We start from the raw sequence: 17,206 nt of genomic DNA on the forward strand, positions 1-17,206 counted from the left end.
TTCTGAGAGGGAGCTGGATACTTGGTTCCAGGCACAGTCTGCACCGGAACCGCAGCACCCAGTCAACCAACCAAAAGCCCCCTCACTGACACACAAGGTAAGTAAGCAGGCAGAAGATGCCAATGAATGGAAAGTTGCAAGGGCAAGGTGCAGCAGGAGGAAGAAGAAGCTTCCCCAGAACGCTGAGGTGTCCCTGCAGAACCGCTCTGCAGGCCGAAGAAGTAAGACCTAGCACCTCGGGGGAAGCACTGCAGCCCTGCAAGGTAGCCTGACTGGATCGCGTGATAACTAGTGCTACCAAGAAAAGGAGATGCATAGTAGTAGTGGGTGACTCCCTCCTGAGAGGTTACGGAGGCACCCATCTGCTGACCTGATGCGCTCTCTTGGGAGGTGTGCTGTCTCCCGGGGGCTCGTATCAGAGATGTCACCAAGAGAATACCAAGCCTCATACGGCCCACGGACTACTATCCATTACTGGTGTTTCATGTGGGTGCCAGCGACACAGCCAGCAGCAGTCTGAGAAACATCAAAAGGGATTTCAGGGCCCTGGGTACAACAGTCAAAGATTCTGGGGCACAGGTGGTATTCTTGTCAATCCTCCCAGTCGAAGGGCAGGGGCCTGAAAGGACCAGAGGTATCTGGAAGGTTAACTCGTGGCTCAGGGAGTGGTGCTACAGCCAGGGCTTTGGATATCTAGACCACGGGGTGTGCTTTGAGAAGCCCGGTCTACTAGAGGCAGATGGCATGCACCTAACTGAGAAGGGGAAGAGTGTGCTTGGACAAAGGCTTGCCAGACTTGTTCGGAGAGCTTTAAACTAGTGTTGCTGGGGGAGGGGGAGCACAGTTCAGCCCACTGCTGTCAGCACCAAGTGCCCAGAAGCTGAGGAAGGATTGCAGGTAAGTGCAAGTGAACTTAAACTGCGGTCCAAAAGAACTCCTGTCGCTCCAGCCAGCAAGTCGGATTTGTTGGGGGCCCAGCTCAAGTGTCTCTATACCAATGCACGCAGCATGGGGAACAAACAGGAAGAGCTGGAGATGCGTGCACACGAGCAGGGCTACGACCTTGTTGGCATCACGGAGACGTGGTGGGATGACTCGTACGACTGGAGTGTCAACATGGAGGGGTATAGGCTTTTTAGAAAGGACAGGAAGGGGAGACGAGGAGGGGGTGTCACTCTCTATGTCAGCAACCGGTTGGAGTGCATGGAGCTCCGCCTGGGGATGGAGGAGGAGCTGACAGAGAGCTTATGGGTCAAAATTAGAGGAAGGGCAGGGACAGAGGATGTTACAGTGGGGGTCTGTTACAGGCCTCCTGGCCAGGAAGACAGAGCAGATGAAGTGCTCTATAGGCAGATAGGAGCAGCCTCATGGTCACAGGCCTTGGTCCTCATGGGGGACTTGAACCACCCTGGCATCTGTTGGAGAGACAACACAGCAGGGCACAGCCAATCCAGGAGGTTCCTGGAATGCATGGATGACAACTTCCTCCTGCAGGTGACAGAGGAGCCAAAGAAGAGGGGTGCCATGCTCGACCTTGTGCTCACCAACAGGGAGGGGCTGGTGGGGGATGTGAAACTAAAGGACAGCCTTGGCTGCAGTGACCATGACATGGTGGAGTTCAAGATCCACGGGGCAGTGAGGAAACTACATGGCAAGCTCTCTGCCCTGGACTTCAGGAGGGCAGGCTTTGGCCTCTTCAGGGACCTGATGGGCCAAGTGCCATGGGAGGCGACCCTGGAGGGAAGAGGGGCCCAGAAAAGTTGGCCCATATTCAAGGAGCACCTCCTCCAAGCTCAGCAGAGGTGCACCCCGATGAAAAACGAGTCAGGCAAAAAGGCCAGGAGGCCTGCGTGGATGAGCAAGGAGCTCCTGGACCAACTGAAAGTAAAAAAGGAAGCCTATAGAGGGTGGAAGCAGGGACAGGTAACCTGGGAGGACTACAGAGAGGCGGTGCGAGTGGCCAGGGATAAGGTAAGGAAGGCCAAAGCCCTGGCAGAACTGAATCTGGCCAGGGATAAAAAATGCAACCAGAAGAGCTTTTATAGGTACGTAGGGGACAAAAGAAAGTCCAAGGAAAATGTAGGCCCCCTCCAGAAGGGAACTGGTGTCCTGGTTACCCAGGACATGGAGAAGGCTGAGGTACTCAATGACTTTTTTGCCTCATTCTTCACTGATAAGGGCTCTTGTCTCACCACCATAGCTGTGGAAGGTACAAGCAGGGACTAGGAGGATGAAGAACCGCCCACTGTACTGGAAGAGCAGGTTCAGGAACATCTGAGGAACCTGAAGGTGCACAAGTCCATGGGACCAGATGAGATCCATCCGTGGGTCCTGAGGGAACTGGCGGACGAAGTTGCGAAGCCACTGGCCATCATATTTGAGAAGTCGTGGCAGTCTGGTGAGGTCCCCGATGACTGGAAGAGGGGTAACATAACCCCAATTTTTAAAAAGGGGGACAAGGAAGACCCGGGTAACTACAGGCCGGTCAGCCTCACCTCTGTGCCTGGCAAGGTCATGGAGCAGATTCTCCTGGAAACCATGCTAAGGCACATGGAGAGCAAGGAGGTGGTTGGTGACAGCCAACATGGCTTCACCAAGGGCAGATCGTGCCTGACCAATTTGGTGGCCTTCTGTGACGGGGTGACGGCATCGGTGGACAAGGGACGAGCAACGGACATCATCTACCTGGACTGGTGCAAGGCATTTGACGCTGTCCCACATGACATCCTTCTCTCTAAACTGGAGATACATGGGTTTGATGGACGGAACACTTGGTGGATAAGGAGTTGGCTAGATGGCCGCACTCAGAGAGTGGTGGTCAACGGCTCAATGTCCAAGTGGAGACCGGTCTTGAGTGGCGTTCCTCAGGGATCCGTGCTGGGCCCGGCCCTGTTCAACATCTTTGTCAGCAACATGGACAGTGGGATAGAGTGCACCCTCAGCAAGTCCGCCAAAGACACCAAGCTGTGTGGTGCTGTCGACATGCTGGAGGGGAGGGATGCCATCCAGAGGGACCTTGACAATCTGGAGAGGTTGGCCCGTGCAAACCTCATGAAGTTCAACCAGGCCAAGTGCAAGGTCCTGCACCTGCGTCATGGCAATCCCAGGCACAAATACAGGCTGGGCGGAGAATGGATTGAAAGCAGCCCTGAGGAGAAGGACTTAGGAGTGTAGGTGGTTGAGAAGCTCAACATGAGCAGGCAATGCACCCTTGCGTCCCAGAAGGCCAACTGCATCCTGGGTTGCATCAAGAGGAGTGTGGCCAGCAGGTTCAGGGAAGTGATTCTCCCCCTCTGTTCTGCTCTGGTACGACCTCACCTGGAGTACTGTGTCCAGTTCTGGAGCCCCCAACATAAGAAGGGCATGGACCAGTTGGAGAAGGTCCAGAGGAGGGCCACAAAGATGGCTGGAGCCACCTTTCCAATTAAAACCAGCTGAGACAGTTGGGCCTGTTCAGCCTGGAGAAGAGGAGACTCCAGGGGGATCTTATAGCGGTCATCCAGTATTTCAAGGGGGGCTGCAAGAAAGATGGGGAGAGGATGTTCAGTAGGGCCTGTTGTGACAGGACGAGAGGTAATGGTTTCAAAATAGAGGGAGGTAGATGTAGGTTGGATATTAGGAAATATTTTTTACGATGTGAGTTATAGAACACTGGAACAGGTTGCCCAGAAAGGTGGTGGATGCCCCATCCCTGGAAACATTCCAGGCCAGGTTGGATGGGGCTCTGAGCAACCTGATCTAGTCAGGGATGTCCCTGCTCCTTGCAGGGGGGTTGGACTAGATGACCTTTGAAGGTCCCTTACAACCCTAACCATTCTATGATTCTAGGTCCGGCACAGCAGGACTCACGGGTGATGATGGGTGGATCAAACTCTACCACTCAGAAAGAGTTATAAAGCAGGCATGTTTATTCGGCGCCGGGTGCGTGGGGGATCGCTTCTCCAAAAGCACGCACACCGACAGCACATTTTACCAAAAATGTATACGGTGCAGGTATACATATTCATAGGATTGCACAATACAGACATACATATGCATAAGTGAGGCGGGGTTATTAAAAACACACTTGCGTTAGCATTTCAGATCTGTCTCTGGTGGTCGTTTACTTCTTCAGGGGTCTTATCTTCCTCTAGATGAACTTCAGTCATTCACCCATGCTCTCCTTTCGCTTGGTGATTTCAGCAGTTTCCTGACTTCTGACCGAATTTGTGGTGGAACTAACATTCCGTCCTTTGCTAAACATATTAGTCCTTGACAAATACCAGTTTCTTGATACATACCAGTCCCTGATAAGCTTAAGTGAGTTTCAAGGCAAACAGGATTGTTAGGCATTCTCTAGTAGACAGTCTCATAAATCAAGCAATATTTAGCAGATTGTTAATTCCCTGTATCAATTCCCCCCTTTTCTTTCCCCTAAGCAAATTCTTTTGCTGTTAAAAGTGGTTCATTATATTTCATTACTAATTTTAAGGCCCATATTTGTTCAGCAAGCTTCTTCAGTTTATACCAAAAGATAAGATTTACTACCGTTAACGTTGCCATGACTATCAGTAATATCAATATTGGGTGGGTCAGTATGTTTGGTCTTGGTAGCAGATGGGGAATAACCCATGAACACATCCCACCAATAGTGCTCTCCGTCTTACTTCACTCATTCCTTATTTGGTGTGTTCTTTCTGCGTCATGTTGGATAGTAATTAAAGTCTTTTGGCCACTCTCCTGGACTTGCTTTATCAACCTCTCTAAATTTTCATGATGCAGTAGTTCCCTTATCAGAGCAAGATTCATTCCAATAGGGGTGGGCTGCAAATCTTGAATCAGTTCATTACTAGATCATTTTTGCTGCGGAGACAAGCTTCAGAGCAGGTAAAACTGCACTGGGCAGGGGATCTGAAGTGAAATAGGCAACCAAAAAAGCTCTTTTAGACTTTTTTTGGAGCCACCAACAGCCAGCTACAGTGCCTGTGCCTGGGCTGTCTGCTGGCAGCTTGTGGGCGGGCTCCTGACTCACCAGGGGCGGAGCTGACAACTCACAGCTGACCACTCTTAATCTCTGAGTGTGACCTTGACTCATTGTCTGTGTGGTTAAAAGCAATTTTTTTTCTCACCCACATGTCACAGTAAGTGAGTAAAGGTGTTACTGACCACCTATGGAGGAGGTGATCAGAGTGTGAGCAGCCCGCACTCCCCATTCAATACAGTAGCAGCAGGAGTGGGAGTTGGGTCTAGTCTTTTCTCGGGCGACCTGCTCTCCTATTGACAGGCCCTGACGTCACAGCTTTAAACATGGTCCTCACCAGGAAGCGGGCTTCCCCCAAGAAGACTGTGGCAATCCAGACAGAAGGTCTGCCCAAAAATGCGGCAGTTCAGGTCTCTGGCTGCAGGGAGTGCCTGAGCCTGCTGCTGCCAGGAGAGGACGGGAAGGACACCGCCTGTGCGAGGTGTGAGCAGCTGGATTAGCTGCTCAGTCTGGTGGTGGAGCTTAGGGAGGAGGTAGAGAGGTTACGGAGTATCAGAGAGTGCGAGCGGGAGATTGACTGGTGGAGTGACTCTCTGCGAGAAAGATGCAGAGATTGCACCCCCCGGACCGAGGGAGTAGTGGACCCTCTCCCTTGCCATAGTCAAGCGGAGAGGGACTGCTTGAGAGGAGAGGAGGGATGGCAGCAGGTCCCAGGTTGGCGTCGCAGGCAACCCCCATCCCGACCTACCTCGGTTCCCCAGGTCCCTCTGTGTAACAGGTTTGAAGTCCTGAAACCGGAGGGAGAGGCGAGTGAGGATGACATGGGAACGCTGCCTCCTAGCTTGTGTAAGGTGAGGCAGTCGGATCCACGCTTGAAGACTGCCTCCTCCAAAAAAGAAAGAAGGGTAATAGTTGTAGGTGACTCCCTTCTGAGAGGGACAGAGGGCCCAATATGCCGGCCTGACCCTACCCGTAGGGTGCTGCCTTCCTGGGGCCCGGGTCAGAGACATGACCCGGAAACTCCCACAGCTGGTTAGGCCCACTGATTATTTTCCACTCCTCATAGTTCAAGTGGGCAGTGATGAAATTGCACAGAGAAGCCTACGAACTATGAAAAGAGATTTCAGGGGTTTAGGGCGTTTGGTTCAAGGAGCAGGAGCTCAAGTGATCTGCTGTTCTATACCTTCAGGGTCAGTGAGCGGCACGGAGTGGGCTTGGAAAGTTCCATTAATGAATAATTGGCTTAGAGGCTGGTGTCAAGGGAGAAGCTTTGGGTTCTTTGACCATGGGGCAGTTTACTCGGCCCCTGGCCTGTCTTCTGTTTGTGGAACCCACCTATCTCACAGGGGGCAACGAATCCTAGCACAGGAGCTGGCAGGGCTTATCGACAAATCTTTAAACTAGCTACGAAGAGGGAAGGGGACAAAACAAGGCCCACAAGGGAAGAGCCCAGGGGAACGGTGTTCGAGCTGGGGCTGAGCCAGCTGTCTCGGCTGAAGTGCATCTACACCAATGCACGCAGCATGAGCAACAAGCAGGAGGAGCTGGAAGCGATTGTGCGGCAGGATAACTATGACCTGGTTGCTATTACTGAAACGTGGTGGGACCACTCCCACGACTGGAGTGCTGTGATGGAAGGCTACAAGCTCTTCAGAAGAGATAGACGAGGAAGGAAGGGTGGTGGTGTGGCCCTTTATATTATTATATTATAATTATTATTAAAATATTATATATTTTGACGTTGAAGAGCTTGGAGTTGGGAATGATACAGTTGAGTGTCTATGGATAAGGATCAGAGGAAAGGCCTGTAGGGGTGACATCGTGGTGGGGGTCTGTTATAGACCGCCTAATCAGGATGAAGAGAAGGACGAGGCGTTCTATGAGCAGCTTGAGCGAGTCGCGCGATCGCCAACACTCATTCTCGTGGGAGACTTCAACTCCCCTGATATATGCTGGGAATATCATACAGCGCAGAGGAAACAGTCCAAAAGGTTCCTAGAGGGTGTGGAAGATAGTTTCCTTATGCAGCTGGTACGAGAACCTACTGGGGTGGTACCCTGATTGACCTACTCTTTACCAACAGAGAAGGACTGGTGGGAGACGTGAAGGTTGGGCACTGTCTTGGGCAGAGCGACCATGAAATTGTAGAATTCTCTATTCTTGGAGATGTCAGAAGGATGACTAGCAGAACGGCTATCCTGAACTTCAAGAGGGCGGACTTTGACTTGTTCAGGACGCTTGTTGCGAGGGTCCCTTGGGAGTCGCTCCTTAAGGGTAAAGGGGTCCAGGAAGCCTGGACGCTCCTCAAGATGGAGATCTTAAAGGCACAAGAACAGGCCGTTCCTGAATGCCGTAAGGCGAGCCGTAGGGGAAGACGACCGGTGTGGATGAACCGGGAACTATTGTTGAGGCTCCGGAAGAAAAAGAGAGTCTATGTCCTCTGGAAGAAGGGACAGGCTACTTGGAGAGATTACAAAGAAGTTTCTAAGGTATGCAGGGAGGAAGTTAGGAAGACAAAAGCTCAGCATGAACTCAGATTGGCCACTGCAGTAAAAGAGAACAAGAAATCCTTTTACAAATATATCAGTGGTAAGAGAAGAAACAAGGAGAATTTACACCCTTTACCTGATGCAGCGGGGAATGTGACCACTGAGGATAAGGAGAAGGCTGAGGTCCTCAACGCCTTCTTTACTTCTGCCTTTAATAGGCAGATCAGTTATCCTCAGGGCACTTTATGCCCTAATCTGGAAGTCTGGGATGCCAGGCCGAATACACCCCCTGTGGTACAGGTGGAGACAGTTAGAGAGCTCCTCCTCCTCCATCTGGACTGCCACAAGTCCGTGGGACCGGATGGGCTCCATCCTAGGGTGCTAAGGGAGTTAGTGGGGGTGATTGCTGAGCCGCTCTCGGCCATCTACCAGCGGTCCTGGTTATCTGGGGAGGTCCCGGAGGATTGGAGGCTTGCCGATGTGACTCCCATCTACAAGAAGGGCCGTAAGGAGGATCTGGGGAACTACAGGCCTGTCAGCCTGACCTCAGTACCTGGGAAAGTTATGGAGCAAATCATCTTGGGTGAGATCACTCGGCATATGCGTGGCATCCAGGGGATCAGGCCCAGCCAGCACGGGTTCACGAAAGGCAGGTCGTGCTTGACCAACCTCATTTCCTTTTACGACTGGGTGACCAGACTGGTGGATGAGGGAAAGGCTGTTGATGTGGTCTACCTGGACTTCAGCAAAGCCTTTGACACAGTCTCTCACAGTATTCTCCTAGGGAAACTGGCTGCCCGTGGACTGGGTAGGTATACCCTTCTTTGGATAAAGAACTGGCTAGGGAGCCGTGCCCAGCGGGTAGTAGTTACTGGAGTCAAGTCCAGCTGGCAGCCTGTTACAAGTGGTGTCCCCCAGGGGTCGGTACTTGGGCCCATCTTGTTCAATATCTTTATTGATGACCTAGACGAGGGGATTGAGTGTACCCTCAGTAAGTTTGCAGATGACACCAAGTTGGGTGGCGGTGTTGATCTGCCTGAGGGTAGGGAGGCCCTTCAGAGGGATCTGGATAGGCTGGATCCCTGGGCTGAGCTGAATGGCATGAGGTTCAACAAGGCCAAGTGTCGGGTCCTGCACTTTGGCCACAATAACCCCATGCAGCGCTATAGGCTCAGAGCTGAGTGGCTGGAGGACTGTGAAGAGGAAAGGGACCTGGGGGTGTTGGTTGATGCTCAGCTGAACATGAGCCGACAGTGTGCCCAGGTGGCCAAGAGGGCCAACGGCATCCTGGCCTGCATTAGAAATAGTGTGGCCAGCAGGAGCAGGGAGGTAATCATCCCCCTGTATTCGGCGCTGGTGAGGCCGCACCTTGAGTATTGTGTTCAGTTTTGGGCCCCTCACTACAAGAAAGACATTGAAGCCCTGGAACGTGTCCAGAGAAGGGCAACAAAGCTGGTGAGGGGTCTTGAGCGCAAGTCTTATGAGGAGCGGCTGAGAGAGTTGGGATTGTTTAGTCTGGAGAAGAGGAGGCTCAGGGGAGATCTCATTGCACTCTATAGCTTCCTGAAGGCAGGTTGTGATGAGCAGGGGTTTGGCCTCTTCTCCCAGGCAACAAGCAGGACCCGAGGAAATGGCCACAAGTTGTACCAGAGGAGGTTTAGATTGGACGTGAGGAAAAACTTTTTCTCCCAAAGAGTGGTAAGGCACTGGAATGGCCTGCCCAGGGAGGTGGTGGAGTCGCCGTCCCTGGCAGTGTTCAAGAGGCGGCTTGATGAGGAGCTACAAGATATGGTTTAGTACCTGTGGCAGCAATGGTAGTGGGAAGACGGTTGGACTAGATGATCTTATAGGTCCCATCCAACCATGTGATTCTATGATTCTATGATTCTATATCAATTGATAGGTAATGACAGGAGCAGTATAATTAAAATCACATCCTGTGATACCAAGAAAATTACAGATGCAAATATTTGAATGGTTACTCATGTCCACTATTAGGTCATCAACTTGTACAGAATCACATAGAGTCCTCAAGCAAACATATCCCATATCCTTGTATATTACAATGGTTTCTAGGGTTTCACTGGGGTGTATCTCAAAGTGATTAACATTTTGTTCCATATCCAGACAAATATCCTGCGCTTTTTGGTATTACCTTCACAAGCAAATCCCTGCCTGTGCTGGTCTCTCACAGCACAGGCCTCAATATCAATAGTTTGCCATTTCTTCCCATTTTGCATAGCCCACACCCTATGTTCTATGGGATAAAGTACAGTTCCATGGTGATTTAATCCTAATGCAACAATCGGATATATATTATACACCAAGCCGTTAGATATTGTCGTAGTTCAGCCGGGATCGGGACCAGACTACGCAGTCTCTCTCTCACTCCCCCCACCCTCTGAGAGAATAGGGAGAGATAATATAAGGAAAAACGGCTCGAGGTTTGAGATAAGGACAGGAAGAAATCCTTAAAGTTACCATTACGGGAAAAACAGACTCGACCTGGGGAAAACTATTCATTTATTACTACAAACAGCAGGATAATGAGACAGAGAACAAGATAACCTCCCTCCACCCCTCCCTCTTCCCAAGCTTAACATTATCTCTACTACCTTCCCCTCCTGAGCGGCACAGGGGGGAAGAGGGAATGGGGGTTGCAGTCAGTTCATCACATGTTGTTTCACGCCGCTGCTTCATGGCTGGGGGAAGAACTCCTCACATTTCTCCCCTGCTCCGTTGTGGGGTCCCACCCATACGCCACAGTCCTTCGTGAAACTGCTCCAGCGTGGGTCATCTCTTCCACGGGGTGCAGTCTCTCCAGAACAGCTGTCCCAGTGGGCCCTCCATGGGCCACAGCCGCCTTCAGGCATCCACCTCCCCCGGTACGGGGTCCTTCACGGGCTCCAAGTGGATCTCTGCTCCTCTGTGTGCCTCCATGGGCTGCAGGGGGACAACCTGCTCCACCATGGTCGTCACCACAGGCTGCAGGGGAATCTTGGCCAGGAGCCACATTAGTCCTCCCCCTCCTTCTGAACTGACCTTGGCGTCTGCAGCTGTTCCTCACAACAGGCTGGCAGATGGCTCTCAGGATCTTTTTTACAACATCTTATTCACTTGTCATCTCCTCTCCACTTCTTGCAGCTGGGCTGGACTGATTTGGGCCCAGTCGGCTGCCTGGCAAGAGGCCAGAGGGTGAGGCCTGCAAGGCCCATGAGGCCTGCGCCTCCCCCTCTGCGCCTCTGCCCCCGCTCAGCTTCTTCACATCTTCTCTTCTCTCTCTTTTTTTTTCTGTTTTCCCCTTCTTAAATACGTTATCGCAGAGGCGTTATCACGGGACATTCTGCTACCAATCGGCTCGGCCTTGGCCAGCAGCAGGTCCGCCCTAGGCCTGGCCGAGTCCACTGAACAAAGGGGAGCAACTTCTAGCAGTTTCCTACAGAAGCTACCACCTTAGGCCCCCCTCACTAAACAAAACCACAACAGATATAGTTAGTACAAAGGCTGTGGCTGTGTTGCTAATAGGGTCAAAGGTAAAATTAACTCAGTGCCACCACGATTGGAATTTCCTTTCAAATTCAGTTGCATATCCCAAATTACCTTTTGGATTTCTCTTGGCAGGATTCCGTCCTCTCCTTCCCTGATGATTGCAGCTGCTATTGACTGTATCCGTAATTGGGCCTGGATACAACTGACTGCTTTAGAAACATTAGTTTGAACTAGGTTTAATGCATCTACAATTAATTAATTATAACAATTTTTACAATAAAATGTGGTCCTCTGTCTGAGGAGATTCTTGCAGGAACCCTGAATCTCAGTACAATTTATTCTAGTAATGCTTTAGTTACCTCTCTAGCTTTATTGGTTCAGCAAGGAAATGCTTCTGGCCAGTCTGAAAAGGTGTCCGTTAGGACTAACGGATATCAGCACCCCCCTTTTCTTGGGAGTTCTGAGAAATCAATTTGCCATTGCTGCCCTGCCTGGATAGTTTCCTTTCCCTATTTGTCTGAGTTGGGCTTTAGGCCTTGTCTTAAGATTATTCTGCAAACATATTTCACACTGCTGTGTCACTTGTTTAACAGTAGTGTAGAGGTTCCGGGCAGCTATACGCTGATTCAAGTATTTATACAATGCTTCAGCTCCCCAATGCGATTTTCTGTGTTCTGCTATAACTACGGCCCACAATAATGCAAATGGAATTATTATTCTGCCTTGTGGAGTCTTTGCCCACCTACCCTTCTCTATTTCTCCACCTAAATCTTCAACTCATTTTTGATCCTCTTTGCAATACTTGAGTTCACAATCAATTTGTATTTTACCATCTGGGACCAAAGACTGCACCTTTAATTCACCTCTTTCAGCTGCTCTTTTGGCTTCCTGATCCGCCATAGCATTGCCCAGTTCCTGAGTTGTATTTCCTTTCTGATGAGCTTTGCAATGCATGATAGCCACTTTTTCGGGTAGCTGCACTGCTTCAGGAGCCTAAGAATTTCTTCAGCATGTTTTGTATGTTTCCCTTGGGTGGATAGGAGTCCCTTTTCTTTCCATATTGCCCCATGGGCATGGACTACCCCTAAAGCGTATTTGGAGTCTGTCCAGACATTAATCTTCTTGTCTTTAGCTAGTTCCAACGCTCAGGTTAAAGCTATTATTTCTGCCTTTTGTGCCGAGGTATTTGGGGCAAGGGCTGCAGATTCTATTACCTGATCCATAGTGGTTACCGCATACCCTGCTTTGCGGATGCCTTGTCGAACAAAGCTGCTTCCATCTGTGTACTAAGTGTCTTCAGCATCTTCCAGCGGCTCCTCTTTCAGGTCCGGTCAGCTGGAATAGACTGCTTCAACTGTTTCCAGGCAGTCATGGGATAGCGGTTCTCCTATGGTTCCGCTGAGGAAAGATGCTGGGTTGACAATGTTAGTAACCACTATTTCCATATCATCCTGTTTCACCAGAACGGCCTGGTATTTAAGGAACCTTTGTGGTGAGAGCCAGTGCCCCCCTTTTATCTCTAATACTGTGGATACAGTATGAGATATCAACACTGTCATCTTTTGGACTAATGCTAATTTACATGCTTCTTGGATGTTTAACACCAATGCTGCTATCGCCCTTAGGCAGCTAGGCCAACCTTTACTTACTTCATCAAGTTGTTTGGAGAAGTACGCCCTTCTATATGGTCCCAAGTTTTGGGCTAGGATTCCCAGGGCTATTCCCTGCTTCTCATGAGAGAAGAGCCAGAATGGCTTAGTAGTATCTGGTAACCCCAAGGCAGGGGCATCCATTACTTTCCTTTTCAGTTGCTGGAATGCTTTTTCTGCCTCTCCATTCCAGGTGAGGTCCTTTGGATTAGGTTTCAACAGTTCATAGAGTGGCCTTACCAAGAGTCCATAGTTATATATCCATAGGTGAGCTGTCTGTAGTCAGACAACTGGCTTTCTGGGCTCAAGGGTAGGCAAAAGAAGGCGTCTTTCAGGTCCAGTACAGTAAACCAGGCCAATTCAAGTGCCCATTTAGTTATTAATGTGTATGGGTTTGCTACAGCAGGATACAGATCTTCAATGATTCTATTAATAGCTCTGAGATCTTGTACTATTCTGTAACTACCATCTGACCTTTTGACTGGTAGAATGGAAGTGTTATGCTCCGCCTCACACTCTGTTAACAGCCCATGTTTGATAAACCAGCTTATTATTGGTCGGATTCCTTCCCTATCCTCTGTCCTGAGGGGGTATTGCCTGATTCTTACGGGCCACACCCCTGGTTTGAGTCTGACTACTATTGGGGAGGCATTTTTCGCTTTTCCTGGTATTTCTGAGGCCCATACCCCGGATATACTTGGTTCTGGACTTCCTCAGGTATTCCTGAGCTAACAGGAGTATCTATATCTATGAGGGCCAGACTCAAAAGCTCAATTAGCTGTTCATCTCCCACTCGGAGTTCCACTTTTCCTTTTTCAAATTTTATTTCCGCCTTTAGTTGTTCCAATAGGTCTCGCCCTAATAGGGGTTTTGGCGAGTTAGGCATATATAAAAATTTGTGAATTCATGATTGTTTTCCCAATTTAAATTTAAGAGGTTTCAAAAAGTACGCCTTCTCACTTTGGCCAGTAGCTCCCCTTACCGTTACAAAGTCATCATCCATAGGTGTTAAAGCTCGGTTTAAAACTGAAAATGTTGCCACAGTGTGATGGTTTAGCCCAAATTACAACACAGTTCTTCGCTCACTCTCCCCCTCCCCAGTGGGATGGGGGAGAGAACTGGGAAGGAAGGGGGTTGATATGAAGACAAGAAGATAATTTACTAAAATAACAAGGGAAAACTACAATAATAACAAAATATAAGGATATTAAAGTACACAAAATGAACAATGTATGTTTTCTCACCACCCGATGTCCCAATGACCGATACAGCTGTCTCGAGCAGTGATCACAGAAACAAAACCAAGCGGCAAGCAAAGGAACAACAGTGAGCCAGCAAGGTAGGGGGAACGATGCCAGCAAACAAGAGAAAGATGGATGCCAGGAAGGCACATACCTGCCTTGGCCAGTCCCCACTTCTATACCGAGCATGCCATTTACGGCATGGAATACTCTCTTTGGCCAGTTTGGGTCAATTATTCTGTCAGCCTTTCTCCCAGCTTCCTGCATCTGCAAATTAGCGAGACTTGAAAAGCAGGACAGTGTCTGTGGTGGTTTAGCCCGGATCACCACACAGTTTCTTATTCACCCTGCCCCTACCCAGTGGGACGGGGAAGAGAAATTGGGAAGAAAGGAAAACTCGTGGGTTGAGATAAAAACAGTTTACTAAAAATACTAAAAAAACTACAAAGCTAACAGGATATAAGGATATTAACATATACAAAATATAAAAAATGAACAATGTACAATTTCTCATCACCCGATGTCTGAATGACCGACGCAGCCCGTCCTGAGCAGCGATCACAGGAACAACACCGAGCAGCAAGCAAAGAGGGGAGAGCAAGCTAGCAAGGTAGAGGGAATGATGCCAGCAAGCAAGAGAGAAGAAAAGGATGTCAAGGGTGCCCGAATGGATACCCGACAAGAATGCCAGAAAAGGATGCCCAACAAGAATGTCTGAACTGAAAAGGATGCCCCCTCCCATGGGCAACCCCCACTTATATACTGAGCATGACGTTTATGGCATGGAATACTCTCTTTGGCCAGTTTGGGTCAATTATTCTGTCTGTCTTTCACCCAGCTTCCCGCATCTACACGTTAACGAGACCTTAACGAGACTTGGAAAGCCAGACAGTGTCCTTGGTCTCATTGAAAACAACTCGTATCATCAGAATGTTTTTATCAACATTCTTCACACACGAAATCCAAAACACACCGGCTACTGAGAGTAAAATTAACTCCATCCCTGCTGAAACCAGGACAGTATCCACCCCTTATTCCATACCATTTACATCATGCTTATAGATATACACACAGATATCACTATCTCAATCTATGAGCTATCCCTCCAAAGTCTGTTGAGTTGATTTGGGCCCCATCTGTGACAGCAGTCTCTCAGGGCAGGGCAGATGGAATGTAGTGTGAAGTTGTTACATACTGCATCTGGAACTCGTAGCTGGTACCTCTGGCGCGGCTGGTGTATCACGTCCATGGTCTGCGAGTTCAAGATGTTGATCTTGAGGAATTTGCTGGTCGTCAGTTCTGGTTCCATCACTGCTGCACGTTGCTCGGTTTCATCGAAGCTTGTTCTTCACTGATGAGGGTGATTCTTACTGCAATACCTCTGATAGAACATAAAAGAACTACAGACATGATTATATACAGTTCAAATTATTGGCTATTTTCACCTAGAATCAAATCTACTTGAGGTACACATTGGACTTCCCCATCCTCCCACATCACCCACCAAGTACATCCAGGTCTTGAGCGAAAGCAATCCCATGGATGGGTTTGCCTTTGCCCAGAGGAGGAATAGCCCAGACTGTCTTCCCCAACATATTCCTTACATGCACCACAGGAACTTTATCACCATCTACAGTATGTAAAAGTTCAGATTGGGCAGGGCCAGCTCGATTGATGGATCCCCGAGTGTTGACTAACCAAGTGGCTTTTGCTAAATGTTTGTCCCAGTTTTGGAAGGTGCCACCACCCATTGCTTTCAGTGTAGTTTTCAGCAGTGCATTGTACCGTTCAATCTTTCCAGAGGCTGGTGCGTGATAGGGGATGTGATATACCCACTCAATGCCATGCTCTTTGGCCCAGGTGTCTATGAGGTTGTTTCGGAAATGAGTCCCATTGTCTGACTCTATTCTGTCTGGAGTGCCATGTCGCGAAAGAACTTGCTTCTCAAGGCCCAAGATGGTGTTTTGGGTGGTGGCATGGGGTACAGAATATGTCTCTAGCCACCCAGTGGTTGCTTCTACCATTGTAAGCACATAGCACTTGCCTTGGCGAGTTTGTGGGAGTGTGATGTAATCAATCTGCCAGGCCTCCCCATATTTATATTTCAGCCATCGTCCTCCATACCACAGAGGCTTTAGCCGCTTGGCTTGCTTAATTGCAGCGCATGTCTCACAGTCGTGGATAACCTGTGCAATAGTGTCTACGGTTAAATCCACCCCTCGATCATGAGCCCATTTGTATGTTGCATCTCTTCCTTGATGGCCTGAGGTGTCATGGGCCCACTGAGCTAAAAATAGTTCACCTCTGTGTTGCCAGTCTAAGTCCACTTGGGAAACTTTAATCTTAGCAGCCTGATCCACTTGCTGGTTGTTTTGATGTTCTTCAGTGGCTCGACTCTTGGGTACGTGGGCATCTACATGGCGTACTTTTACAACAAGCTTCTCTAACCGGGCAGCAATATCTTGCCACAGTGCAGCAGCCCAGATGGGTTTGCCTCTACGCTGCCAGTTGCTCTGCTTCCATTGCTTTAACCACCCCCACAGAGCATTTGCCACCATCCATGAGTCAGTGCAGAGATAGAGCTTTGGCCATTTTTCCCGTTCAGCGATGTCTAAAGCCAGCTGGATGGCTTTCACCTCTGCAAACTGACTTGATTCACCTTGGCCTTCAGTGGCTTCTGCCACTCGTCATGTAGGACTCCACACAGCAGCTTTCCACTTCCGATGTTTTCCTACAATACGACAGGACCCATCAGTGAACAGAGCATATTGCCTTTCATTTTCTGGGAGGTTGTTGTATGGTGGGGCTTCTTCAGCACATGTCACCTCTTCCTCTGGTGGCATTCCAAAATCTTTGCCTTCTGGCCAATCTGTGATTACTTCTAAGATTCCAGGGTGATTGGGGTTTCCTATTCGGGCTCACTGTGTGATCAGTGCGACCCACTTACTCAACATAGCATCAGTTGCATGATGTGTAGAAGGGACCTTCCCTTTGAACATCCAGCCCAGCACGGGCAGTCACGGTGCCAGGAGGAGCTGTGCTTCAGTACCAATCACTTCTGAAGCAGCTCGAACTCCTTCGTATGCTGCCAGTATCTCTTTTTCAGTTGGAGTATAGCAGGCCTCGGATCCTCTATATACCCGGCTCCAAAAGCCTAGGGGTCGACCTCGAGTCTCTCCTGATGTTCTCTGCCAGAAAATCCAGGTAGGGCCATTCTCCCCAGCTGCGGTGTAGAGGATGTTTTTAACATCTTGTCCTGTCCGGACTGGCCCAAGGGCTACTGCATGAACAATCTCCTGTTTAATTTGTTCAGAGGCTTGTCGTTGTTCAGGGCCCCATTTAAAATCTTTCTTCTTTCAAGTCACTTCACGGAGAGGG

At 49.5% G+C, this 17,206-nt stretch overlaps 1 protein-coding gene and 1 long non-coding RNA gene across 2 annotated transcripts in view; one reads left to right on the top strand and one right to left on the bottom strand.

Annotated features, from left to right (window-relative positions):
• Positions 1-17,206, bottom strand: part of LOC147596683 (uncharacterized) — a 698,175-nt gene that overhangs the window by 20,435 nt on the left and 660,534 nt on the right. The gene's annotated exons all lie outside the window — the stretch shown is intronic.
• Positions 4,541-6,364, top strand: LOC147596684 (uncharacterized). Its single transcript, XM_086769431.1, is given in 4 exon segments — positions 4,541-4,566; positions 5,469-5,936; positions 5,938-6,150; positions 6,307-6,364. Coding segments are annotated over 4 exon segments (765 nt in total).

Source organism: Chlamydotis macqueenii, chromosome W (genome assembly GCF_036417535.1).
Source record: "Chlamydotis macqueenii isolate bChlMac1 chromosome W, bChlMac1.mat, whole genome shotgun sequence".
Lineage (NCBI taxonomy): Eukaryota > Metazoa > Chordata > Aves > Otidiformes > Otididae > Chlamydotis > Chlamydotis macqueenii.